This window comes from Miniopterus schreibersii (genome assembly GCF_964146895.1).
Source record: "Miniopterus schreibersii genome assembly, chromosome: 4".
Taxonomy (NCBI): Eukaryota; Metazoa; Chordata; class Mammalia; order Chiroptera; family Miniopteridae; genus Miniopterus; species Miniopterus schreibersii.
Genome location: NC_138105.1, coordinates 66,640,632 through 66,666,730, shown reverse-complemented (window position 1 = coordinate 66,666,730; position 26,099 = coordinate 66,640,632). Strand labels below are relative to the sequence as shown.

The window sequence follows — 26,099 nt, the reverse complement described above, 5'->3', positions numbered from 1 at the left end:
GAGCCACGCCCAGCCGGACTATAATCATAATATTGTAATAACTGTGTATGGTGCCAGGTGAGTACTAGACTTGTCAGAGTAATCACTCTATAAGTTAAATGACTAACCACTATGAAGTACACCTGAAACTAATATGTCAACTATAATTGAAAAAAAATTTAAGATTTTTTTTCCTTCCAGTTCTCACCCGAGGACATGGCTATTGATTTGGGAGAGAGGGAGGGGAAGGGGGGAGGAGGGAGGGACAGCGATGTGAGAAACATCAATTGGTTGCCTCCCATACACTCCCCAACCAGGGATCAAACCCGCAACCCAGGTATGTGCCCTGACCTGGAATCGAACCCACAACCGTTAGCTGCACAGGATGACGCCCCAACCAACTGAGCTACATCAGCCAGGGCTGGAAAAAATTTTTTTAAATTCGGTTTTTTTAAAAGACAAAAACCTCAAGAGAGAAAACTCATAGACAGCACCAAGCAATTCAAGCCAGTTTCACATAATGTCAGTGGAAAACATGTGCTTTTATTTAAATTGTTCTGTAGTGCTCTTTGGTTTTTCAAAATTAAATCCCCAATTTATGAAGAGTCAAGAGGCAGAACAGCCCATCAAGGAACCACGTACAAGCATTATGCAAATTGATAAATTCAGTCAGCAGAGTGGAGGGCAAAGGATTTCATCTGGGGCTTCTCAGGATACTCAAAATGCACGTTTGCTCTTGAATATGAAGATCGATCTCTTGACTGGAGAGATAAGCGAGAAAGTTGGCCTTGGAACCATGGAGTAGGAGGTAGGAACAGCTGGCTCTCAGGTGAAAGGCTTTGGCTTCTTCAGGGAAGCAGAAACCAAATTATAGAAAGACTGATCTGAATTTGGGATCATAATCTTACCAGCCAGCACAGCTGGCCAGGGAGAGGCAAAAGGGAGTGGTGGGAACTGTGGCAAAGCAGAGGGGCAACCTCTATGTAGCTTTACCAGCAGGAAATGCAGGCTTAGCTGGGTTTTTGAGAGAAACTCCAAATCTAAATTGGCACATGCAGTTCCCCAGTTTTAAATGTTGTCAACTGATTCCAGATGGCTCTAACACAGGATGGGAGCAAGCAAACCCATCTTTGTGCTGAATAAGGCCTGCAGGCTTCCTGTTTGCAACCTTTGCTACAGACAGACTAGACTGTTCTGTAAAACAATCATGGGACATCGTTCCCCCTCTCCCTTGAGCACCCAGAATAACTTTCCCAACCCTGACATGGCAAGACCTGTAGCCCTGTTTTGTAATCCATGCCCTCTTCTGACAAAATTTGCAAATACACTCCCACACCCCACATATCCATCCATGCCCTGAGCTGAGAATCACTGTATCTTTTGGGTGTCCCTAAAGCCAAGATTTGTTGATCTTTGCTTTCTGATATCTGAAAAACGTGTGTTTGTTTTCAAACATAAAATGATCATTGAAAAATGTGCATGCATCTCAGATGGCTTTACCCTGGTGCCCTGTATAGGGGATGTCCTCTGTCCCCTCCCACGTGGGAGCCAGAGCTAGGATTCCAACCAAATTAAGGTGTCCTCGCCTAACACCAGCACCCACTGCAACCCTCTTCACGGCTCCCTGTGCTCATTCATTCCCTGGGGCGGGCGGCTGAAATAAGAGACTTGTTTCCTCTAGGTTATGGAGGCCAGAAGTCTGAGATCAAGGTTTCGGCCAGGCTGGTTCCTTCTCAAGGCTGTTCCGGGCCTCTCTCCCAGCTGCTGCGGTTTGCTGGCAGTCCTTGATGTTCCTTGGTTTGTAGCACATCCTTCCAGTTTCTTCCTCCATCTCACATGGCATTCTTTTCTGTGTTCAAATTTCTCCCATTTAGACGTACCCTGGTCATATTGGGTTAGGGGCCCACCGTGCTCCACTGTGATCTCATCTGAACTAATTATGTCAGCAATGAGATACTTCCAAATTTGGGTCACATTCGGAAGTCCTGGGGGGTTAGGATTTCAACAAAGGAATTGGGGGAAACACTGCTCACCCCAAAACTTTCTTCCAGTTCAGTATGACTCCTTTCTGAAGGAATTTAAAAGCCCAGGTTACAACATTAAGTGGGCAGCACCAGCTTTCAGATGACATCCAGTGATTTGAGGGGTGCCATCCAGTTATCGCAGTTCAGGACAGGTGGATCAAAGCAGGGAGCCATCTCGAGGTGCGTGGGGAGGCCCCTGGCCTCGCAGGCTGTGCCAGTTTCCACGCTGAATTCCTCTCCCCGAGGGATGAGGTGGGAGGGGTGACATGGGTCCATAAAACTGCTGCTCTAAACTGTTCAGCAACCTCTGAAAGGGGACGAGTCATCTGTCTGGGGAGTTTGGCTAGAATCAGACTGGGGATGAAAGAGGTCATAAAAAAATAATAAGCCCACAAATCCCCAACCCCAGCAGGAAGCCCGGGGACGGGTCATATGCTGTCCTCATCCAGCATGCGGGTGAGCCCCTCGCAGATGCGGCGCAGGTGCGAGCAGTAGGGCTCGGCGGGGCCGTAGAGCGCGGCCAGGAAGTCACAGTTGGCAAAGTGGCCGAAGACATGGTTGATGCGGCCATGGGACTTGGCGGTGAGGTGCGGGCCCACGGCCTGGTGCAGCAGGTCCCGGCACTCGAGGAGGGCGGTGGCCAGCACACGCCTGTCGAAGGTGAAGGCCACCTGGTGGAAGCTGACGGCCGTCATGGCCAGGCGGCGCGCCCGCTGGCGGAAGCGCTGCAGGAGCCCCAGCTCCTCGCCGCCCAGCTGCCCGCTGCGGAGCAGGACGCCCAGCTTCACTGCCACCTTGATCAGGTTCTTGAGCACCTTCTGGGCCTCCTTGCGGCTGCGGGTGAACTCCTTGGTGGCGCGGTACAGTTCATCTAGCACCTCGCTGCTCGTGTCATCAATGAACACAGCCACTGTCGCCTTGGACGCCACCTTGCTCAGGAGCTTCTTCTGGGCCTGCAGGGCCAGGCTCTTGGTGCTAAAGGTGTCCATCCGCCCTGCCTCCGGAAAGACAGACCCAGCATCAGTTCCCACCGCGCCTGGGACACAAGGGGCTTGCCTGGGAAGGCCACTTTTGTTTGCTCCCACTGTCTTCCCTGGTGAACTCCTGTACTTCCCCCCAAGTTTCCTGGTGGCCTTCTGTACATCCCCCAATGCCCTGGCCCCTCAGCACCTGCCTCTTCCCCTCACAGATTCATTCCTCAGCTCAGCCTAGATACCACCTCCTCCAGAAAGCCATCCCTGAACAGTCAAACTGATGGTGAGGTACTTCCTCTGGGCCACAGAGCTCCCCAGGCATCCCCCTCACTGCTCCGCTCCACTGCCCCTGGTTTGCTTCCCCACTGGTCTGCCTCACCCCAGGCCACAGCGGAGGCAATGGGCCTGATTCCTTACCTGCTGTGTCCTTAGAGACTCTAGAAACATCTGCTGAATGAGTGAGAGGAGCCCGAGACCCACCCCCAGCCCTCACCCGCTGCTCCAGGCCCTGGTCAAAATCCACCCCTACCCTGGCCCCAGGCTGGCCAGACCAGGAATGTCATGTGGGCGCCCACTCACACCCAGGGGCTCCTACAAAGCCCGTCTTTGTGGGAGCTCAGACCCTGGGAGAAGTCCCAACCTTCAGCCGTCCTCTTAGAGGTTAGGGCGGGCACAGGATTATGGGGGCAGCCTTCCCTGCCCCCCACACCAGTCACTGGACCTCAGGGCTACACAGGCTGGAGCCAGAGCTGGGGTACCATTGACTCAGCACCCTATGGCAGGCCCTGAGCTGGCAGCATGTGCCCGTTTTGTCATTTCCACCAGGTATTGCGCACGTTGCCTTTTGCAAAAGAAAACATGGGCTGAGCCACTTCTCCAAGGCCACATAGGGACGCAGTGTTCCCCCAACGCCTCGCACGTCTGCCTTTCCCAGCTGACACCTGCAAGTCACCCTGAGTCTTGGAACGTCAGGAGCTGTCCCCCATGACAAAACTAGCCCCAACGTTCAGGGCCTGCTCCTGGCTCTGACCACTAGGTCAAGAAACATAACTGCCTGTGCCTCAGTTTCCCCATTTACAAAATGGGAAAGATCAGAACTAACTCTGCCCTGGGGCAGAAGCTCATGGCCAACCCCAATGCCCACCAGGCTGTGGCTGTCCCCTGGGCAAGAGGCTGGACCACTGCCTGGGATTCTGCCATTCAAGCTCTAAGCCATCCAGCAAACCTGGATGTGAAGGCCTCTGTGAGCAGCAGCAGCATCAGGCTTGCCACTTGGCACAAGTGCCTATGCCTCCCAGATGCCCTTCTACCAGTTTCTCTAGAACATTCTATTCCATTCCCTTTACCTGAATCCCTCCAACCATTACTCATCCTATAAACTCCTGCTCATCCTTAAAGTCTCAGCATCACTGTCGCCTACTCCTGGAAGCCTTCCCAGATGTCCCAGGCTGGGCCAGGTGCCTCTAGGCTTCCACAGTGCCCTGGGTGTCGTCCATTGTGGCCCCAAGCACCTTGCTTTCCATGTCCATCTCCCTGGGCCAATGGTATATGCAGGGGCTGTCTCTCCCTTGTTCACGCCTCGTCTCCAGTGGCCAACCCAGGGCCTGGTACGCAGCAGGTGGCCCGTGTTTGTTGAATGCATAAGGGAAAGGATGTCTGCAAACATTGGAAATCAGAGGGCACTCCCAAGGTCTAATCTCCCCAGTTTACAGATGGGCACATTGAAGTTCAGAGAGAAACTTTCTCTGAGTCCAGGGATGAGGCCCAGGCCTCTGGACCCCAAGGGCCCTGAAGCCCAGTTCCTTCTGCCTATTTTGGTTGCTGTGTGAGCCCAGGCAGCACTCTGCCCCTCTCTGGCCTTCCCACCTGTAGGTCCTAAGGTTAGGCGTGTTCGTTTTGGAGGAGAGTTGGGCCTATTTACAGTCTTTAGAAAGGACCTGGACCCCGAGCAGCACCCCGGTCCCCAAACCCAGAAGGAAAAGGGGTGGGAGTGGAGGCAGCTGCAGCCTCCCTCCCCGGCCTCCACACTCCTAGTCCCTCCGGCCAGTCCCCAGATCCGCAACACCTGGGCAGCCAGCTGCATGCCCCCCTCCTCCACGACCCATTGTTCTGCCAGAAATGCTCCCATTCAAACAGAGAAGACTGCTCTCCCCGGGGAGCAGGTTGTGGACCAAAATAAACCCTGGCCTTCCTTCCTGCCCGCTGTGCTCTCAGGTCCGAGGGAGGACCAGCCAGGAGGTGGCCAGGCTGCGCCATGCCAGCCCTTCTGGAACAGCCCAGAGAGCTAATGTTCCTGGCCCCTGCCCAACAAATGCCAGCACCCCACTATTGTTATAAGCCAAAAAAAGCCCACTAAAGCTTGAGAGACTGCCAGGACATTCAGTCGCTCAATGAGCATTTATGGAGCACAAACTGTGTACTAGGCACTGGGAATAAACCAAACACCAAAGGAGATCCGGTTCCTGCTCTCCAGGGGATCCCTACCCTCTAGACCCCATGCCAATTCCTTATTACAAAATAATTTGGGTGCTCCAGTACTACCCCGAAATGGAATCCGCAGGAACTATCATCTACCTCTACCCACCAGTTTAAAAGTAAAATTAATAGATGGCGATAAAGGCTGCCATCTGAGGGGACTGGGGATGGCGTCCGGAATGTCTCATGTTCTATTTAATCTGGGGCCATACGAATATAAAACATCATTGAGTTAGATGGCTGCACATCTCTGAATACACTAAAAACCAGCGAAGCGTACACTTTAAAAGGTGAATTTTACGGTATGTGAATTATATTTAAATAAAAGAATATCTAACATTTCTCCAAAAAAGATATACAAATGGCCGATAAGCAGCTGAAAAGATGGTCCATGTCACTGACCACTAATGAGACGCAAGTCAAAATCATGATATATCACCTCACCCCCACCAGGATGGCTCTTATCAGAAAGACGGACAGTATTGTCCTGGCCGGTGCGGCTCAGCGGTCGGAGCGTCGGCCTGCACCCCAGAGGGCAGCAGGTCTGATTCCGGCCAAGGGCACACCTGGGTGTGGTCGGGGCCCCTGTGGGAGGCAACCAGTCCATGTGCCGCTCTCACATCGGATGTGCTCTCCCCTCCCTCCCTTCCACTCTCTCCAAAAATCGATGGGAAAAAATATCCTCAGGTGAGGATGAACCACAACAAAGACGGGGGACAGTATCCAGGGCTGGCGAGGATGTGGAGAAACGGGAGCCCCCCCCCATGGATGGCATGGACAGTGGAAACTGGGGCAGCCGCTGTGGAAAACGGGTTTGGCAATTCCTCGAACACGCACAGTTACCACATGACCCAGACACTCCACTCACGAACACCTGCCCGAAAGAATTGCAAACACATGTCCACACAAAAACGGGTACACACTTGTTCATAGCAGCACAATTCATGTGGCCAAAAAGTGGAAACAACCGCAATGGCCGTCAGCAAATGAATAAAGTGTGGTCCACACACTGGAATATTACTCAGCCAGGAAAAGGAGGGAAGCGCTGAAGCTACAGTGCGGGGGCACCTGCAAACACGACTCTCAGTGAGAGCAGCCAGACCAAAAGGCCACACAGTGTGATTCCAGTTATGTGAAACGTCCGGGCCAGGCACAGCCACACACAGGAAGCAGGTTGCTAGGGGCTGGGGGAGGGGGTGCGGAGGGGCTGCTGATGGGGACAGGGCTTTTTGGGGTGGTGGGATGTTCTGGAATTTGAATACTTTAAAATGGTGAGTGTATATCTCATCAAGCAGAACACTTACTATCAATATTAACTGCATATATTGATACCTCTGTGCCCCTTATATATATATTTTATACCTCATTTTTATGTTAAATGAATTTAAAAATTTTAAAAACAAGATTTGGCCCACACTGTAATACAAACAGAAAATAAAATACTCCCACAAGATGAGATTTATGAATCACTTCCACCTTGACAGGCACTCAGTGGGTACTCAAGACATGTTTGGTTTTTTTAAATTGATTTTAGCCCGGCCGGGCGTGGCTCAGCGGTTGAGCGTCGACCTAGGATCCAGGCGATCGGGGTTCGATTCCCGGTCAGGGCACATGCTCGGTTGTGGGCTTGATAAATGACTCTCTCATCACTGATGTTTCTATCTCTCTCCCTCTCCTTTCCTCTCTCTGAAATCAATAAAGATATATTTAAAAAATAAAAAAAAGATTTTAGAGAAAAAGGAAGAGGGGGAGAGGGAGGAATGGAGGGAAAGGGAGGAAGAGGAGGAGGGAGGGAGGGAGGGGGAGAGAAAGACAGACATTGCTTTGTTGCTCCACTTATTGATGCATTCATTGGTTGATTCCTGTATGTGCCCTGATTGGGGATCAAACACACAACCTTGGCGTATTGGGACAATGTTCTAACCAACTGACTTACCAGGCCAGGGTGAGACATGTTTGATTAAAAATAATTTCCCTCCTTAAAAGCTCAAGCTCACTGCACTTGAGGATGTAGCGAATCTATCAGAGGTTTGCCCTTATGGTGAACATATAGCTATAAATGCCTATCAAAAAAGAGTTCCATCTCCATTCAGTTTACCCAGAAATATTCACTGAATATTAAAATGGTGCAACACCCCCCACATTCATCAGCTTACGTTTTTGGTGGGACATTAGGAAGTTGTGGAGGCCCAGGGCTGCCCTGAGCATGGCTGGACACCTCTGGTCCCCACCCCCAAATGCCAGAACATCCGGCTATTTATCAGAAGCAAAAAGAAAAAGAAGAAAAAAAAAAATGTAGAAGCCCTCCAAATTTCCAAAAAAACTCCCTAAGAGATGTTGCCCACACTAGAAGGAGGTCCCAGAAACCAATGAACTTGGAAATAAACAGGATAATTTCAGAGAGAGATAAGGGCCATGGGGGGAGGGAGGGGAGTGACAGCCAGGAACAGGCACATGACTTGGGCTGGGGAGGTTGGGAAGGTCTTTCCGAGGTGGATCCCCTGGAGCTGGGACTGAAAGGACAAAGTCTGGGGGAAGGTTGAGCCAGGCAGAGGGAACAGCCTGTACAAAGGCCCTGGGGCAGGATCATGCCTGATGTGTTAGAGGAACAGCAAGAAGGCCACAGGCCCATTCACAACCCCTCAAAGGCCACTGTCCATATCCTCCTACAGTGGCTCCAGACAAGCCCCATGCCCCTAGGGACAGCTTTCCCATCTGTGAAGTGGGTGTCCAGACACCTAGTGGCTCTGTCAGCTCCTCCCCCTTGTATTCTTCTCCAGAACACTGGAGCCCACACTTTGGACTTCTGCCCTCTGCCAACCCCATTTCATGTTTTGGACTCCTACCTTTGTCCCCTTTCCCATTTTGGACACTCCAACTCCCACTATTCCTGGGAATCACTCTCCATTTCCCTCTTCTAGCCCCAGACAACCACAGATCTACTTTTTGGCTCTGGATTTGCCTGTTCTGGACATTTCACATAACTGGAATCACACACTGCAAGGCCTTTTGTGTCTGGCTTCTCTCACTGAGCATTTTTTCAAGGTTCATCCATGTTGTAGCGAGTGTCAGGGCCTCGCTCCTTTTTATGGCTGAATATTATTCCATACCTTTGTTTCAAATATATATATTTAACTGTAAGTTCATAGTTTGTCATTTTTAATAATTACAAAAGTGGCAAAATTCCTGAAAATACAGTAAGTGGCTCTCGTGAGCTGGGTTGAGACAGCTCCAGCATGCCACTGGCCCACGAGCAGCCTGCCCCCACCACATGAATTCTTCATGCTCCACACAAAGGGTGTCAATAATTGATGGACCTACTCAACAGGTCTAAGACAGCCACTCCTCTCCTCTCTCCGTCCTGGCTGCAAAGGCCCAGGATGGCCTCAGGGGCCCCCAGCTTCTGCCCATTGTGGCAAATGACCTCACAGTCCTTGTTCCCATACAACATCAGGCACCCACTACACTGAGCCCTTTATTAACCACTCAAGATTGCTCAGTGCCCATTTTAGATATGGCCAAAGGGAGAGGGGACTCTGCTTGCCTGAGGTTGGGGAGACACCAGTGGTTATCAAACTGGGTTTCCCAGAGCCCTTGGGGGGCCACCCCAAGGACAGGCAGGGTATGGCCACCTGCCAGGCTGCAGTGGGAGCCAGGACACTTTCAACTGTGGTCAGATTTCCAATGAAGAAAGAGTTTTGGGCCAGACATGAATGTTGGGAGATCATCGCCAAAACCTATGCAGGAAGTACAGGAAGGCTGGGGCTCAGGCTGAGCAAAAGATGCTTAACAGCAAGTGGAGGCTTCAGGGTCACACGGCAAGAATGTGGATGCAGCCCCTAAATGAGCCCTGGCTCCACACAGTTCTCACCTACTCAAGGCCTAAGCCCTGGTCCCCTAGGATCTCATGCTGTCCTCCCCACAGCAGCCACCAGAGGGCGCCCATGAACACCTGAGTCAGGTCCCATCTCCCCTGAGCTCAGGTCCCTCCAGGCTATCTCCCTGGTCCCCTCCCTGCCCTCACCACCTCCTCCCCTCCCCCCTGCTCACTCAGCCCCAACACCAGGAAAAGTCCTGCCTAGGCTACAGCTCAGTCTGTGCCCTCTGCCTGGAATGCCCTCCCCCTCTGGGGTCTCCCATAGCTGTTTCTTTCTTGTCATTCATGGCTTAGATCAAAAGTCACCTACTCAGGAGGCCCTCTCAGAACCCCCATTTAAATTAACTTTCCCATCCATCTGACTCTCCATTATCTTCATGCAGTTACAACTAAGTGTAATGATTTTTCTGGCTGAAAGCACATCTCTTTTAACCCCCAAACTTGGCTCACAGTAGGTGCTCAAAACCTGTTTGTTGAGTAAATGACCTCTCAGGGTCACAGAGATCTTTCATGGGCCCCACTGTTCAGCCACGAAAACTTAAGACTCAGAGACAGATAGTTATTTCAAGGTTACGCAGTAGCACAGCACCAGCCCCTCTGGAGGGAGGCTCCCCCAGGTGGACGCTCCCAACCTCCACCACACCACTGAACATAAGGGGAAACTGAGGCCTGCAGGACAGGGCCTTAGAAGATCTCAAGGACTCAGTCTGTGGCCCCTCCGTGAAAGCTCAGGAGGGTGGGATTCCAGGGGAGGTCGTCTCATGGAGGGGTATAGGGGGATCCCAAAGAAGGTGTGCACGTTGTGGAACTGGACCTAGTCCTGCCACCTCTAGGTTCCCATCTCTCTGTGTACAACACCTGGAATGAGTTATTATTCAGCAACTGCCTCTGAGTGAGGCTGTTTCCATGCCAGCACCTGGAGTTTTTCCTAAGCACCCTCTTGTGGCCCCATTTGACAGAGATGCTGAGGCCTCCTAAATCCACCTCATCAGACCACAAGCAACCAAAAGGCCTCTTACCTGCCTAGGCCTCAGAAGAGGAAGCTGAGGCTCAGGGGCTCAGACACACTCAAGACTACACAGCAGGAGGGGGCAGGAGGGAACACCACCAGGCCTCCAATCTGTACCTGCCTAATCTCTTCTCTTAGAGAACCCCCTGCCCTCCTCCCCATCAGAATGGGATTCGAGACCCCCATGGGTCTGGGCACTCACCCACCACTGGTTACCAGGCCTGCCAAGTGGGAGAAACACAGCCCAGGTGTTTGTGTGGCTGGGGCTACAGCTCTTTGTTATGGTTTCCATAGGCACAGCGTCCTGGGCCAGCCCCTCCTTCACCCCTCCCAGCTGCCCAGCTCTTGCCTGGCAGTCCTTTGGCCCAGCCTATTTAGGCAACTTGTTATGTTTTAAAGTTGACATTGTGGACCTGGCATGGTGGTGGAAGAAACAGCTTATGCAAAGGCCCTGAGGCAAGACCATGCCTGGTGTGTGAATGTAGAGGCTGGTGTGGCTGGAACAGAATTAGCGAGAGGGAAAGTGGGAGGATATGAGGGCCAGGAAAGATGCAGGACCCACAGCCCTGCATTTAATCCTGGAAGCAGCACTTACCCCTACAGAGTTATGTTCCTCCCATTATACAGACAGGAAACTGAAGCTGGGAGAATCAAGTCATCTGTTCAAGGTACCATGGCGAGAGGCAGAGCGGGAACCCAGGTTTGTCACATTCCAAGATCTGAACTTCCTATCCACTTACTGAGCTGCCTTCACCCATCTGCAGCCTCTCAGGGTCTTCACCTCTTTCAGCTGGGCTCAGACATACTCAGGAGGTAACCATGGAGGCCTGTTTACACCTGGGGCTGCCCCTCCTCCAGGGGGGCCCCCAGGATAGAGGTAGTGGAGCCGGCAGATCTGGGTCAGCTCACCTGCCAATTACCTCAGTGGGTGGCAGTCCCAGTTCACAGCTGGCAAAACTGAGGCAAGGCTTCAGGCCACTGGGGAGCTCCTAGGTGACCCGTGTAGGTGGGCCTGGCCTTGGCTCTCCCAGCAGCCTGGACCTGGCCCCAGCACCTGGCGCCAGGTGAACGAGGCAGAGTCCGTCGGAGTCCCCACGGGGGCTGGGGGAGCTCTCTGGTCCCAGAGCACCGCTCCATGACACTGGGGCACTTCAGATCCACTGTGCCTTCCTCTAACCCATACAGCTAAAGAGTGTCAGAGGCAGGGAAAGGGAAAGGGAAAGGGAGCTCAGGCAGGAATGCGGGCGGCCGGGGAAGAGGGGTTTCACGGGCATGGGGCGGCAGGAGAGACAGACAGAGGGCGGCCGGGTGGCCCCCGAAATGCGCCGAGATAGGGGGCGCCCCGGCATCGCTCTCTCACCTGCTCTTCGGGGCGCGCCGTGGGTCCGACCGCCGGGATCCCGTCCCGCCGCCTCCGAGGGGCCGACGAGCCCGCGGCGGAACTCGCGCCCGATAACCAAGCCCGGCGGGGCGGAAAGCTCTGCCCGCCCGCCCCTCGCCCCGCCCCTCGCCCGGGCCCCGCCCACTGGAAGGAGTGTAGAGGCCGGATTGGAGGGGATGGGCCAAAGGTATGGGCTCAGCCAATGGCAGTGCGGGCGGTGTACGAAGAAGCCAATAGGATCAGGTCCGGGGGCGGGGCCAGGCGGCTCTGGGGATTCCTCCCGAATCGCGAAAGGGGCCGGATGCTGGGGGCGCCGCGGACCCCCGCGCTTCCGAAGAAAGGGGAGGAAGGGGGCAGAGTCAGAAACAGGGACCCTGTTTTTCTTCAAAAAGAAAACAGACCAACCGTGCAGTCCTGAACAGGTCCCTTCCTCCCTGTGGGACTCAGTTTTCCGATCTGGGTAATAGAAATTTGGGTAGAAGCTTGTTTCTTAAAAGTACGACCAGGAACCCTTTATGTCAGAATCACCTGGGCGCCCCTAAAAAATGCAGATGCGAGTACCCCCAGGCGGGCTGAGTCTGCCCCAGGGTTGCTCATAGATTCTCAAGGTGAGGTCTGAGGCAGTCGCTGGGCAGACGGGCCCTGGAGACCCCACCAGGGGACTCCCAGATCCAGCCTCAGTTTCCGTGGGAATGAGCCTCCAGCCTCCAGCGGGTGGGGCGGCGGGGCCAGCTGGGCCCCCAGAGGATGCAGCTGTGAGTCCTGGGAACTGGGCCCTGGAGCGGCTCCCAGCTCCCCTGCTGCTCCGGTTTCCTCTCTGCAGCCCCAACCCAGGGTCCCAGCTACAGCTAGAGCCAGGGGAGGCCAAAGCAGGCAAATGCTTGGGAAGTGCCTGGTCCTGTCCTGCACAGTGGGAGGGACACAATTCTGGCACAGACCTCATGAGGCCCAAATAAATTAAATGTCTCTTTATCCTATTTTAGAGGGGGAAACTGAGGCCCAGAGAGGGGGAGTGAATTGCTTGAGGACATGTAGGCACAAGTGGCAGAGACATGATCCAAAACCGAGGGCTCCTGCCCTAGCCAGTTTGGCTCAGTGGTTAGAGTGCCGGACTGTGGACTGAAGGGTGCTGGGTTCCATTCTGACCAAGGGCACGGACCTCAGTTGCAGGCTCAATCCCCTAGCAAGCAGGAAGGCAACCAACCAGTGTGTCTCTCTCACATCTCCCTCCCCCGCCCCCAAAAGCAATGGAAAAAAATATCCTCTAGTGAGGATTAAAATAATAATAAAATGCTTTCTTTCCTTTAAAAAAAGGAGTAGCACCCATGGTTAGGTCCTACTATCTCTCTCTAGTCCAGGCCTTATCATCCTCAGCGCTCTTGACATTCGAGATGGTAATTCCCGCTTGTGAGGGCGGGAGGCCATCCTGTGCACTGTGGAATGTTGAGCAGCATCCCTGGCTTCCACCCACTCAACGCCAAGGTAGCCCCCCCAAGCTGTGACACCCAAAAATGTCTCCAGTCATTGCCAAGTGTTCCGGGGTGTCATATTGGCCCCTGGTTGAGACCTAAATCCATCTTTTCATTTCTCCAAGCCCCAAATTATGGAGACCCCTTCTTTGGATCAGAGCAGCTAATGGGCGTCACAGAGGCAGAGGGAGCTGTTTTTAGCACCTCATCAAACCACAGCAGGTTGTTTCAATGAATGCGGCATGGGCATGGGCAGGTGTGGAGTGTCACCCAGGTGGGTTCAATCCCAGTTTTGTCAGTATCTGCCCACATGTGTTCATCTCTCTGAGCCTCAGTTTTCCACACCTGTGACATAGAATAATAAAGCCTACAGGTACACAAATAAGATAACGAATAAAAAATGCAGGTTGGGGTCCCAAGTCAGGGCACATCCCTAGGCTGCGGGTTTGATTCCCCGGGCAGGTTGGGTAAGGGAGGCAGCTGATTGATGTTTCTCTCTCACATCTATGTCTCTCTCTCTCTCTCTTCCCTGTTCCTCTCTCAAATCAGTAAACATATCCTCAGGTGAGAATTTTTTTAAAAATGCTCACAAAGATATGAAGAAATTAGAACCTTTCAATATTGATGGTGGTGGTGGGAATATAAAACGGTACAGCTGCTGTGGAAAAGTTGGGTGGTTCCTTGCCCGGCCAATGTGGCTCAGTGGTTGGGCGTCATCCCATGCACCAAGAGGTCACTGGTTCAATTCCTGGTCAGGGCACATGCCCGGTTTGGAGGCTCAATTCCTAGTAGGGGGCTCGAAGGAGGCGGAGATCTATGTTTCTCTCTCATGGATATTTCTCTCTCTCTTTCCCTCTCCCTTCTCTCTCTCCAATAAAAAGAAAAGTTCGGCAGTTTCTTAAATTAATTCATAGAATTACCACATGACTGAGCAATTCCACTCCTAGGTATCTACCAAATGAAGTTGAAAGCAGGGACTCAAAAAAAAGTTTCATAGCAGTGTTATTCACAACAGTCAAAAGGTGGAAGCAACTCATGTCCATCAACAGATGGCCCAACACAACGTGCCCATCCAGACAATGGGATATTATTATTCAGCCTTAAGAGGAAAGAAAATCGTGACACCTGCTACAACATGAATGAACCTCGAGGACCTTATACTGAGTGAAATGAGTCAGACACAAAAGGACAAGTACTGTGTGTTTGCACTCACAGGCAGTCCCTAGAGGAGCCAGATCCATAGAGACAGGAGGTAGATGGTGGGAGCCAGGGGGAGGGGGATAGTGTTTAATGGGGACAGAGTTTCAGTTTGGGAAGATGAGAAAGTTCTGGAGATGAATGGTGGTGACAATTACACAACAACATGAATGTATTTAATGCCACTGAACTGTACACTTAAAAATAGTGAAAGTGATTATTTATTTACCACAATTTTAGAAATGAGTAATGTAACACACCAAAACACTGAACTGTATGCTTTAGATGGGTGAATTGCATGGTATATGAATTATGTCTTAATAAAACTGTTTTGGTTTTTCTTATAAAGTGCCCAGCATCACATCTGGTCATAATAGCAATAATAGTATAGCTAATGTTTACTAAGCACCTATTATGTCACTATTAGCACTTTACATAAATTAGCTCACTGAATCCTCACAGCAACCTACCAGGGGCTACAAGTGGTGTTCCATTTCACAGATGATAAAATTAAGGCTCAGGAGAAGCAAGTGACCTGTCCCAGGCCACTCAGCCAGGTCGTGACAGAGGTGGGATGAGAACCTGGGACAGTCTGAGTTGGGTGTAATGTTTACAGCTCTTCTGAGTGGACTGGACTGGACATCCTTGGAGTTGCCCCAGGTGGCCAAGGAACTGGGGGGCTCCTGAGCCTAGTGAAGAACAGACCGGAGACTCTACCTGGGGTTAGAGGCTCAGCTGGGAATTAGGGCTCAGCCGGGGGCCTTGGGGTCCTGGCTGTGTCGATCCCGGCCGTGCGCAACAGGGGGCGTGCGTTGCCCACAGCGAGCCCAGTAGCGACTCCTCTTCTCCCTGAATGCGTGGCTGGAGCAGGCCGGATCTGCGTGCTGGGAAGGGTCCCAGGTACAAGTTACCCCAGACCCTAAACGCATCCAGCGTCACCTGCACCCCCAAATCAGGCCTTGCACCCTGCAGGACTGTGTAACCAGAGACAGCGACCCTCTTCTCTGGGCCTCTGCCTCGTCCCTGCGGGTGGAGAGGATGAGGGAGGGGGGAGCCTTTTCTCCCGGAGCCTCTGGGAGTCCCTTGCCTGGCGGCTTCCCCACTGCCCAGGAGCTTTGGGGGACCAGTAGTGGCGGTGGCCATAACAACCCCCTCCCATGTCCCAAGCCCAATGGTAACTCCCACGTGCCCTTAATCCATCTGTCCCCAGCCCACTTGTTTGTGGGGTGAGACTCCTCCCAAGGCCACTTAAAGACAGTGGGTGGGTGGACCCAGAGGGGGACAGGATGAGGGGGTCGGACCTTGCTGGAGCCCCCACTGGAGGTCAGGCCAGGACATCTCACAGAACTTCAGCAAGGGCAAGTTGGGGGGGGGGGGGGAGGCTGTCATCATCTCTGAGATCACTGGCTCAACCTGAGGTCAGGGTCAGAGGGCCTAGGTGACCCCTCTCCTCTCCTCTGTAATCTGCTAATGGAGGCAGAAGAAAAGTGGAGTGGGAGGTCCTGGAATAACTTCAGTCCTTTGCCTCCATTGCCCCCTTTCCCCCCACCTTCCTCCCCGCTGAGCAAAGGAGCAAGCTGGCCTCAGTGGCAGGATGTATTTACAAGTGTCAGCTGAGCAGCCACCTGCTGGCTGCGTGTGGGAGGCATGTGTCTGCAGAGATAAAGTCCAGTTGTGGGCCTGTGTGCACAGGTGTATGTGGGTGTGTGGGCAGAATCTGCTGCTGCTTCTGAGTGTAGTGAGCCCCACATCATTCCTTGCAGGAGGAAACTTCACTTTTTGGAGCCTCAGTTCCTTCATCTGGAAAATGGGTGCAGTCACAGCACCAGATTCAGAGACTTGGAAAACTCTGAGGACACAGCAAGCTCAGCAGAGGCCTGACACACATGCACAGGCAGCAAAGTCAGGGCTGTGATGAGGAACACACAGGCAGGTGTGGGAACCCAGACTGGTCACGTCACCTCGCGTGGGGGCCCAGGGAGGCTTCCAGAGGGAGGTGACAACTGAGCTAAAATTTTAAGAAAGAGCAAAAGTCAACCATGGGAAGTAGCTTTCTATCTTGGCTTGCTGACCTTGATCAAATCACAGGACCACTCTGAGCCTGTTTCCTCATCTTTAAATCAGCCTCCACCTTTCTGGGCAGTTGCGAAGACTGAGAGGATGCAGGAGAGTGTTTAACCAAGAGTGAGTGCCCGCATGAGGGCTGGTGATTATTATTTTGGGTCTTTTGTTTCCTGCTCCCAGGAGCCCCCAGCTTATGGGCAGGAGGCATAAGGCTTCTGTGACAGGGCTGAAGTGTTGAATGAAAGGCATTCCAGGCAAGAGCAAAGGTGCAGAGGTTAGGAAGCTCTGGGGGCTGAAAGGAACAGTGTGTCCTGATCAGACCACGGGGACCCTCAGGACATCAGAGGCTGGATATAAAATTCTAGATTTCAGCCTGAGTCAGTGGGAAGCCACGGAGTGTGTCAGAGCCAGGAAGAGCTTCAAGTATTTGGAAAATCCCTCTAGGGGCCAGTGTCGGGTAGACAGCAGTACGCAGGACTGAAGCTGGAAGGTCAGGAAGAGGGGGTGTGGGGAAGGACAGGGGTGCCCTGAGAGGCCCTGTCCAATCGCACCCAGAGGGTAGAGAAGCTGTTGGGGTCCTGAGCAGGGTAGATGCAGGCAGAGCTGGGGGGGGGGGGGAGGGCTGGCTGACCTGCCTTTCCCCGGGGGAGATAGTGGGGTGGGGGCAATTGGGGGGTGACTGACAAGGTACAGAATCCAACTGTTTGAGGATGTGACCAGAGTTGAGGACAAAAGAAGTGCAAAGAGAGTGAAGGTCAGAGTTAGGGACAGAGTTTGTGCTGAGCCACTGTTTTGATTGTGACTTTCCTATTCTCCTAGCCCCAGGCTCTGGAGATACCGAAGCCTCCAGTCTCTCCCGGTGAACCCATTCTTCTGGGTCCCCTTTGGCCACCTGCTTCCCTCTGGGGCTGCGTCACTGCCACCCTCAAAAGAGCTGCCTTCCTCCAGGGCCCAGACTGGCCCTCTTCAGGGAGAGGCTGAGAAACTCCCAAAGTCCCTGCTTCTTGCTCAGGTCAACACTTGCTCTAAAACCTGCAGTGGCTCTAACAGGCTCTGCCAGGCCATCCCGGAGTGCCCCACTCTCACCTCAACCCACCCAGCCGCCCCCATCACCCTCCCTCCTGATAAAGTGTTCTAGTTTGCTGTTCCCTCCACCCTCAGAACCCTCCTTGCACTCTCAGACTCAACTGGTGAGATAGCTCCTTGAGGGAACAAGTCCAGCTCTGAATCACAGTTTCCAGCTTGGGCCCAAGTGATTTTTCTGAGTCTCAGCTTCTTCTGTCTGTCAACTGGGGCTAAGTGTCCCCACCATGCTGAATTGCAGGGTACTGTGGTACTGGATGGGTCAACCCATGTGGACTGTTACTGTCACCTGTCCAAAGTCATCAGGTTTCCATGGAAACCCAGGCAAGGAATGCAGGGCTCTGGCCTGTCCCACCCCACGTACTCATGCATCCCACGTGTATTTAGTGAGCACTTACTTTATAATAGGTACTGTTCCAGGCACTGAGGACCCATTGAGGAGCATAACAGACAAAATGCACGGCCTTCATGGAGCTGATTTTCCAGTGGAGCATGAAGCAGGAATTAGACAAATTATTTAAAAATTACAATTGTGGCCCTAGCTGATTTGGCTCAGTGGTTAGAGTGTTGGCCCTTGGACTGAAAGGTCCCAGGTTCGATTCTGGCCAAGGGTGTATACCTTGGTTGCAGGTTCAGTCCCTAGCCCTGGTGGGGGCACGTGCAGGAAGCAACCAATCAATGTGTCCCTCCCACCTCCCCCTCCCCATCCCTCTCCCTCTCTCTCTCTCTCTCTCTCTCCTCCACTCTCTCTGAAAAAGCAATAGAAAAAATATCCTCCAGTGAAGGTAAAAAAAACCAAACTTACAGTTGTGCGATTCTTAAGGGCAGTGGACACTCAGAGCAAAGGGGGATCCTGGGTTGGACCCTGGAACAGAAAAAAGGGCATTAGTGGAAAAACAAGAGAAATCCATATCCTGAGTTGGGAATCAAACCCTCACCTGCCATCCTCTGTGTCCAACTCAGTGCTTTCCTTCACCCTAGGAGTACTTCTGTCCTCTTCTCTGACTGTCCTTCCCTCCCATAGCTCAGTTTTGTCAGCCTCTCTAGGGTCCCTGACTGCTTCCCTAAGACCCTTCCTTCACCAGATTCCTGCAAGCCCCCAGAAAGTAAAGGCAATCTAGGAGGGCTTCTTGCAGGAGAGAGCTCCTAGGGAGCAAGGTGTGCTGAGGATTACCCCGCCACCCTGTGATTCCTGCTTGCTTTGCTCATCCTCACCTCTCTGCAAGGCCCTGGGCTCAGGTGAGAAATGTTTCCTCGCTGTCCTCACACCCGCCTGTCTGTCTTGATGACTTCATCTGGGCCTGAGCGGGGTGGGGGGTGGGGGGGGTGGGGGGGTGCTGCTGATGTCACCCTCCCACCTCATGGAGGATGTGAGCCAAACCCTGACATGATAAAATAATAGCTCAGCAGCCCTCACCTGGCCAGAATCTGGAGCAACAAGCATCTCTTACACATTTCCTCAGAGTTCCTGCAGCAGCCCCTTGAGGAAGGCATTGTTACAGGCTCCCTTAAGCAGATAAAGAAACTTAACTCAGAGAAGGAATTCACTTGCCTGTGGACACACAGCGAATGAGAGACAGAAATGGGACTGGTCACCCCTCAGCCACTGCACTCTGCTTTCAATTCATTCTCCCTGTAGCAGCTAGAGGGTGCCTGTGAGCACCTGAGTCAGGTCAGGTCCCTCTCTGCCCACAGCCCTCCAGGGCTCCCACCTCCCCAGCAGTAAAAGCCCAAATTCTCCCCACAAAGTCCTATAGAACCTGCCCCTGTCCCCTCCCTGCCCTCACCTCCTCCCTCTCTCCCCTCTATCACGATCTCTGTTTCAGACATATGGGCATCTTTGATATTCTGTCAATACACTAGGCACTGTCCTGCCCCAGGGCCTTTGCATGGGCTGTTTCCTCTGCCTGGGATGCTGTTTCCTGAAGATCTTTATAGAAAATCTCCTTCACATCAGCTGATGGTGAGGAGGGTGGAGGAGATCCCTGCTCGCAAATGGGCGAGGGGTTGGAGATGATGGAATGCCTGCTGTTCCTTTCATACCTCCACCTTGGAGAAGGACCTCCAGCCCACCCAGTGGGTTATGGTCACCAGGAAGTCCTTCCCCTTACCTGGGCCTCTGTTCCCCATCTGTAAAATAAACAGGTAACATTTCCCAAATTTATGCCAGTGGTTTCTTACATTTTCCATTTCCCCCGTATCCATCATTGTTTAACATTTTCCTCTAAACCTGCTCGCTCACATTTGGAACATAATAAATGTACTAGTTTTTAAAGTCTTTTTTAAATCACAAAGGTGAAAAAAATCAGCATCTCATGTCATAGGTAGAAGGTTACTCAAAATACAATTTAATCTGAATTTCACTGGCTCCTGCTTCCTTCAGAAGCACTGATCCTGTAGCGTGTAGTGGGATTAGCGATGGAAAAGGTGTTACAGGCCCCCACCCAGGACCCAACTGAGACTTGAAAAAGATGGAAATGACATTTAAGAGGGTCTCTTTGCAACTGGAGTTCTATGTAATTTCCTTTCATGTCGATCATCATCTGAAGTCATGTTATTTCTGAACTAGAAGCACACAGTACCTTGGGCATCTTCGGCCACAGAGTCTAGGACCTGCTGAGACTCCAATCCCCCAGGCAGACCCTCCCTGACAGTCAACAGCAGATACTGTGCCTGTTTCATCAATTGTGTTTCCTGTCCTCTCGCTGACTATGCTCCACAAAGGCCAGAATATTGTCTACCTTGTTCCCTGCTGGGCCTCCAGCACCTAGAACAGCTCAGCATACAATAGGCACTCAATAAGTGTTTGCAGAATGAATGAATATATCCATGTCTGCATCTCCTTGTGGTTGGCAGAATAATGATCTCCCCCCAAAAGATTTACATCCTAATCTCCAGAACCTGTGCACATGTCACCTTATATAACAGAACTGAATTTGCAGATGCGGTTAAGTTAAGGATTTTGAGATAGGAAGTCGCCCTGGATTATCTGGATGAGCGCAATGTCATCACAAGGGTTGTTATGAGAGGGAGGCATGAGCACCAGCATCTGAGATGTGGCAACAGAAGCCAAGAACCACAGTGATACATTGAGAAAAAGTTGACCAACCTTTGCTGGCTCTGAAATGGAGAAAGAGGCCGCAAGCTAAGTAATGCAGGAAGCCGGCCTCTAGGAGCTGAAAAAGGCAAGGAAACAGGTTCTCCCCTAGAGCCTCCAGGACTGCAATCTTGCTGACACCTTGATTGGAGCTCAGGGGAGCTCAGGATTGAATCCAAGGTGGAGAGTGGAGGTGTCAGGACCCAGGAGAGCCCCGCCCAGACCTGATGCCCACTCTACCGATATTTACTGAATGCCTACTGTGTGTCAGGCACTGTTCTGGGTTCTGGGGATGCAACAGTGGAGAAAACAGAAAAAATTCCCTGCCCTCGCACTGACCAGTTTGGCTTAGTGGTTAGGGTGTCGGCCTTTGGACTGAAGGGTCTCCAGTTCAATTCTGGCCAAGGGCAGGTACCTCAGTTGCAGGCTCGATCCCTAGCCCCGGTGGGGGCTCAGGTGGGAAGCAACCAGTCTATGTGTCTCTCTCACATCAGTGTTTCTCTCTCCTTCTCTCTCTCCCCCCCCCCCTTCCACTTTCTCTGAAAAGCAATGGAAAAAATATCCTCGGGTGAAGATTAAAACAAAAACAAACAAACAAAACCCCCTGCCCTTGTGGAACTGATATTACAGTGGAGAAGATGCACAATAAACAATTGAATAAAATGTATAATCTAATGGCAGGTGTAAATTCTCTCATCACAAATGAAACAGGTTACCAGAGGAACAGGGTGTTCATAAAGGCATCTCTGAGGAGATGACATTTGAGCAGAGACCTAAAGGAGGTGAGGAGGGAACTATGTGGATATCTGTAGGAAGAGTGTTCCAGAAAGAGGGAACAGTATGTGCAAAGACCCAGAGGCATTAACTCTGGTGAGCTGTTGTTTTGGGGACAGATGGAGAGACAATGGAGGAAGATTGATACTTCTGAGTGCGCATATCCAGTGCCCCAGCGATTCCATTTTTATCCATAATCCTTAGAGAAATACTTTGCCAAATGCATAAAGAGATGTGTAAAAGCTGTTCACAGCAGCAACGTTCATATAAAAAAACAAGAATTGACCTAAAAATTCATCAACAAGAGAACAGATAAATAAATGAAGGCATATTCAAATGATGGAACAGTGTGGGAATTAATTAGATTAACACAATAATAATTTCTAACATTAATTGAGCACCTACTATGTGCCAGTTAAGCACTTTCCCTTATTTTGAAAGATTATTGATTTTCAGAGAGAGGAAGGGAGAGGGAGAGAGAAAGAGAATCATCAATGTGAGTGTGAAACATCAGTCAGCTGCCTCCTACATGCCCCCTACCAGGGACTGAGCAGCAACCTGACCAGGAATGGAACCACCAACCTTTCAGTGCATGGGACGACACCCAACGAACTGAGCCACACCGGCCAGGACTAAGCACTTTCATGTGATAACATACAGCATCCCTTGGAAAACCACCCTAAAAAGTAGGGAGGATTAGTATCTATGTTTTTCAAATATGGCAGCTTTAAAATATGTCCATGAATTCTTTGACAGTTTCTTCAACCAGTAACCTCTCCCTGAGGGTGGGCTGGACTTAATGACTTGCTTTTCCTGCACAGAATAAGACAGAAGTGACAATGTGTGCCTCCTAACACTAGGGCATAAAAGGCGCTCTGGCTTGTGGGCTGAAGGGTGCCGGGTTCGATTATGGCCAAGGGCACGTACCCTGGTTGCAGGCTGGATCCCTGGCCCCGGTTGGTACTCGTGTAGGAGGCAACCAGTCCATGTGTCTCTCTCACACTGATGTTTCTCTCTGTCTCTCTTGTGCGCCCTTCCACTCTCTCTGAAAAGCAATGGAAAAAATATCCTCAGGTGAGGATTTGGAAAAAAAAAAGGCACTGTCTTCCTCCTTGAGCACTCAATTGGGGTGAGGGGAGGTGGAGCCAGGTGCCGTATTGGGAGGTGTTCAAGCCTTTCTACGGCAAAGTCCACGTGGACAGGAACTGGGGCCTCCTGCCAACAGCCATGTGCATGGACTACCTTGGAAGTGGCTCCTTAAGACACAGTTGGGTTCCTGCCAATGTCTTTACTGCAGCCTCATGAGGGACCCTGAGTCAGAACCAACCAGATAAACCACTCTCAGATTTCTGACCCTGAGAAATTTTATGAGATAATAGATATTTGTTGTTTTAAACTGTTAAGTTTCACAATATTCTGTTATTTAGCAATAATAACTACTATACTAGATGAGGCAACTGAGGCACAGAGAGATTAAGTAACTTTCCCAAAGTCACAGAGCCTAAACGTGCCAGAGCTTGAATTTGAAAGCAAGTCTTACTGGCAAGACGATGAGACCTCGGCCAGCTCTTGTCTTCTTGAAGGAAATATTTCAGTCAAGAGGCAAAATGTAGCAAAGCAGGCATGAATTTATTGGCTGCAGCAAAAAACAAAAAACACTCAGGACAGTGGAACAAGGGAGGGCTTAGCATAGAAGGAGCAGCAGGAGAGCCCAGGGTGGGCTGCTCTGGCTCACTGGGAAATCAGAGAAAAGGGGGCCTTGGAGACAGGTTCAGGGGTTAGCCTGGGACAAGCTGCCACTGCCCATTGTTTCCCTGGTTGCAAGTCTTGTGGGGTGCCTTAGAGTTTAGGGGAGATGCATGCCTGTGGGGGAAGAAGAGGGGAAAGGGGAAGGGAGGGAGGGTGTGCTCCCCAGAGGGAAAGTACTCTCTTTTGCTTTGAGGGTATTTATCTCCTGGAGACCAGAAGCTTAGGGGAGGTCTCAGGGGAGAATCTCAATAGAATGTTCATCAGCTTTCCAGCTCTGTCCTTTCAGGGTCACGGTCTCCACTGATTGGTCAGTGCCAGCGCAGAGGGGGTCATTAGTCAATGCAGCTGGTCCTGAGGCAGCCACAGGGTCACTTGTCTGGTTTTGCTGCTTTTCTGGGCCTGGAGCTGAAATACAACTGAGGCCCAGATGCTACTTTAGGGAGGAAACCCTCAGGGGGTCCAAACCGACTGACCAGCGATATGCTGGGGGAGGATAGGTTTCCCTGGGGACAAGGTTCTTGTTTTCCCAGTTTTTCCCGTTGCTAGGCGCCCTGGGCTTTCCACCCTGGTGACCTTCTGTACCTGCCTCAATGTCTTTGCTCTCCTTACGTCTGTCTAACTGCCTGTTCCACAGGCAATGAAAATAAATATTGAGTGAGAAAAACAAGTTGCAGAATTACATATACCATATAAGTACGTTAATGAATATTTTTACACACAAAATAACCCTATTCGCTGTTCATGGGTATATGTGTTGAGAGTGTACGTATATAAACATACGGAAATGTGAGAATGAAGGTGGGGATCAAATGAGACTTCGCGTTTAGTTCTGATGTTTTGTTTCTTAAAAAATGAAAAAGACCTGAAGCAAAGCTGACAAGTGTTAACCATTCACGGTCAGTCTTGGGTGGAAGACACGCAGGTGTATGCTATATTTGTCTTTGCACTTTTCTTTCTTTCTTACTTTTCTTAAAATTAAAAATAAATAATCGCCCAGCGGGGCGTGGCTCAGCGGTTGAGCGTCGACCCAGGATCCAGGCGATCGGGGTTCGATTCCTGGTCAGGGCACATGCCCGGGTTGCGGGCTTGATCCCCAGTTGGGGGCGTGCAGGAGGCAGCCGATCAATGACTATCTCATTGATGTTTCTATCTCTCTATCCCTCTCCTTTCCTCTCTATGAAATCAATAAAGGTATATTAAAAAATAAATAAATAAATGATCATGACCAAGAAAGCCAGCTTCGGAGGACTTACGCAGGTAGAGAGAAAGCAGAAGGGCAGTCCAGGCAGAGCACCAGCTTCACAAGGGCCTGGAGGCAGCAGTGAGCTCGGTCTTTTGGGGAACTGAGGAACCTCGCAGTCATTCACGCTGCTGGCACATTCAAAGCCTGTACCCAGCCTCCAACTCCAGACCAGGTAAGACGTGGGGCAGAAGGTGGTGGTAGGAGCTAATAGCTCCCCAGGTGATTCTAATGCTATGCACACAGGGCTGGGAACTGTTGGGTACATGGTTCAGTGCAGTAGCCACTTAAAACGTATTTTCTAAGCGATAAATGAATTATTTGCGGAGAATAATACTGAAGGTTAGGAGGATGGGCGCGTTCCTACAGGCCTGTAGTTTGGACTTGGGAGTGTTTGGGCAGCCAAGATCCAGTTCCCTTAATTGTACTTAATGAACTGCCATCACTAGCCTAAGTGAATTCCAGAGGACGACAAGCACTATAAAGAAAACGCAAGAGGGGGAGAAACAAGATGGCGGCGTAGGTAACCGCTGCACCCGCCGCCTCCCGCAACCACATCAAAATTACAACTAAAACACAGAACCACCAGCACTCAGAGCCTCCTGAGACCTGGCTGCACAGAAGCCCCGCAACCAGGGAGCTGAAGCAGCACCGAGAGCGGGAGGAGGGGCGGAGACGCGGGCGGGTCGGGGCTGAATCGCAGAGACGCGGCCGCGGGGCCCACACCCGGTGCCGCGGGTTAAACACAGGAGGGAATCTCGGGGTAGAGGTTTCCCGGAGGAGTGAGGGGCCCCAGCCCCACAGCAGGCCCCCAGCCCAGGGCTCTAGGGTTCCAGGCCAGGAAGAGACGTCCCCACAACCTCGGGCTGTGAAACCAGCGAGGACCGTCCCTGAGGGTCGCGGAGGCTGCGGGAGCCCCAGCAGCTCCTCTTACAGGGCCCGGCACGGACTCACTGGGACGCTCCCTCTGAGCCCAGCGCCGGGCAGCAGCCTGAAAGGACCTGGGACACTCGGGGGGAACTAACCTGCCTGAGATCCGGGCGAGAGGTGGAGGGCGGCTTCCTCCCAGGCAGAAGGGCTGGCAGAGGCCATGGCTCCTGTGGCGAGTCCTCCCCGCACACAGCCGCCAGGCAGGCGCCAAGTTTGAATCGCCAGCACCTGACTCACGCCTTTGGCCCCGCCCCGTGATTCCCGGAGGCCTCGCCCCTCCCCACCTGCAGCTCATCCAGGCCATTTCCAGGGGCTTTTCTGTGCAAGTGGCCTCTTGAGCCTCATGCGTAGGACTTTCTCTCAAACAAGCAGCAGCGGGCCCCATAGGGCTTGACAAGTGGCCCAGGCCTGGCACTAGCGGCAGCCTGCATTGGCTCATAGCTGGGCCTCTCCTGGACACCTCCAAGCCCAGCACAAGTAGCAGTCAACTACGGTTTGCTGTGTAGTTCATGCTGGGTGGCCCTGGGCAAGGCACTGGCAGGGACTGACTTTGAACGTCCCGGGAGGCCCCAGAGACCATGCACCTGGTGGTCAGACTCGACCACGCTAGATTACAACCCTACCACATCCACAAGTGACACACTCAAGGGGCGCACTTGGTGAACACTAAAGCTCCACTGAAGTAAATCCCGATCCATAGGGGTGTCTCCAGCACAGCAGCTCTCTGACTATAGTAGCAGCTGGTCCTCACAGCTGATTGGCTTGGGGGTCAATTCC

General features: G+C 52.0%; 1 protein-coding gene across 2 annotated transcripts; it reads right to left on the bottom strand.

The window, feature by feature from the left end:
• Positions 1 to 502: 502 nt before the first annotated feature.
• On the bottom strand, positions 503 to 11,804 carry TNFAIP8L1 (TNF alpha induced protein 8 like 1). 2 transcript variants are annotated; one of them, XM_081134173.1, is made up of 2 exons: positions 11,699 to 11,804; positions 503 to 2,997 (listed from the first exon to the last, which is right to left on the bottom strand). In XM_081134173.1, the coding sequence occupies exon 2, from the start codon at positions 2,990 to 2,992 to the stop codon at positions 2,432 to 2,434; it is 561 nt and encodes a 186-aa protein (XP_080990299.1). In that variant the 5' UTR covers positions 2,993 to 2,997; positions 11,699 to 11,804; the 3' UTR covers positions 503 to 2,431. The 2 variants fall into 2 exon arrangements, with proteins under 2 accessions (XP_080990299.1, XP_080990300.1); XM_081134174.1 differs by having other exon boundaries at positions 503 to 3,001; positions 11,699 to 11,767.
• Between the last annotated feature and the right edge of the window lie 14,295 nt (positions 11,805 to 26,099).

Coding starts and splice junctions, on each gene's coding strand:
- TNFAIP8L1 (XM_081134173.1), bottom strand. CDS start 2,992: ATGGACACCTTTAGCACCAAGAGCCTGGCCCTGCAGGCCCAGAAGAAG.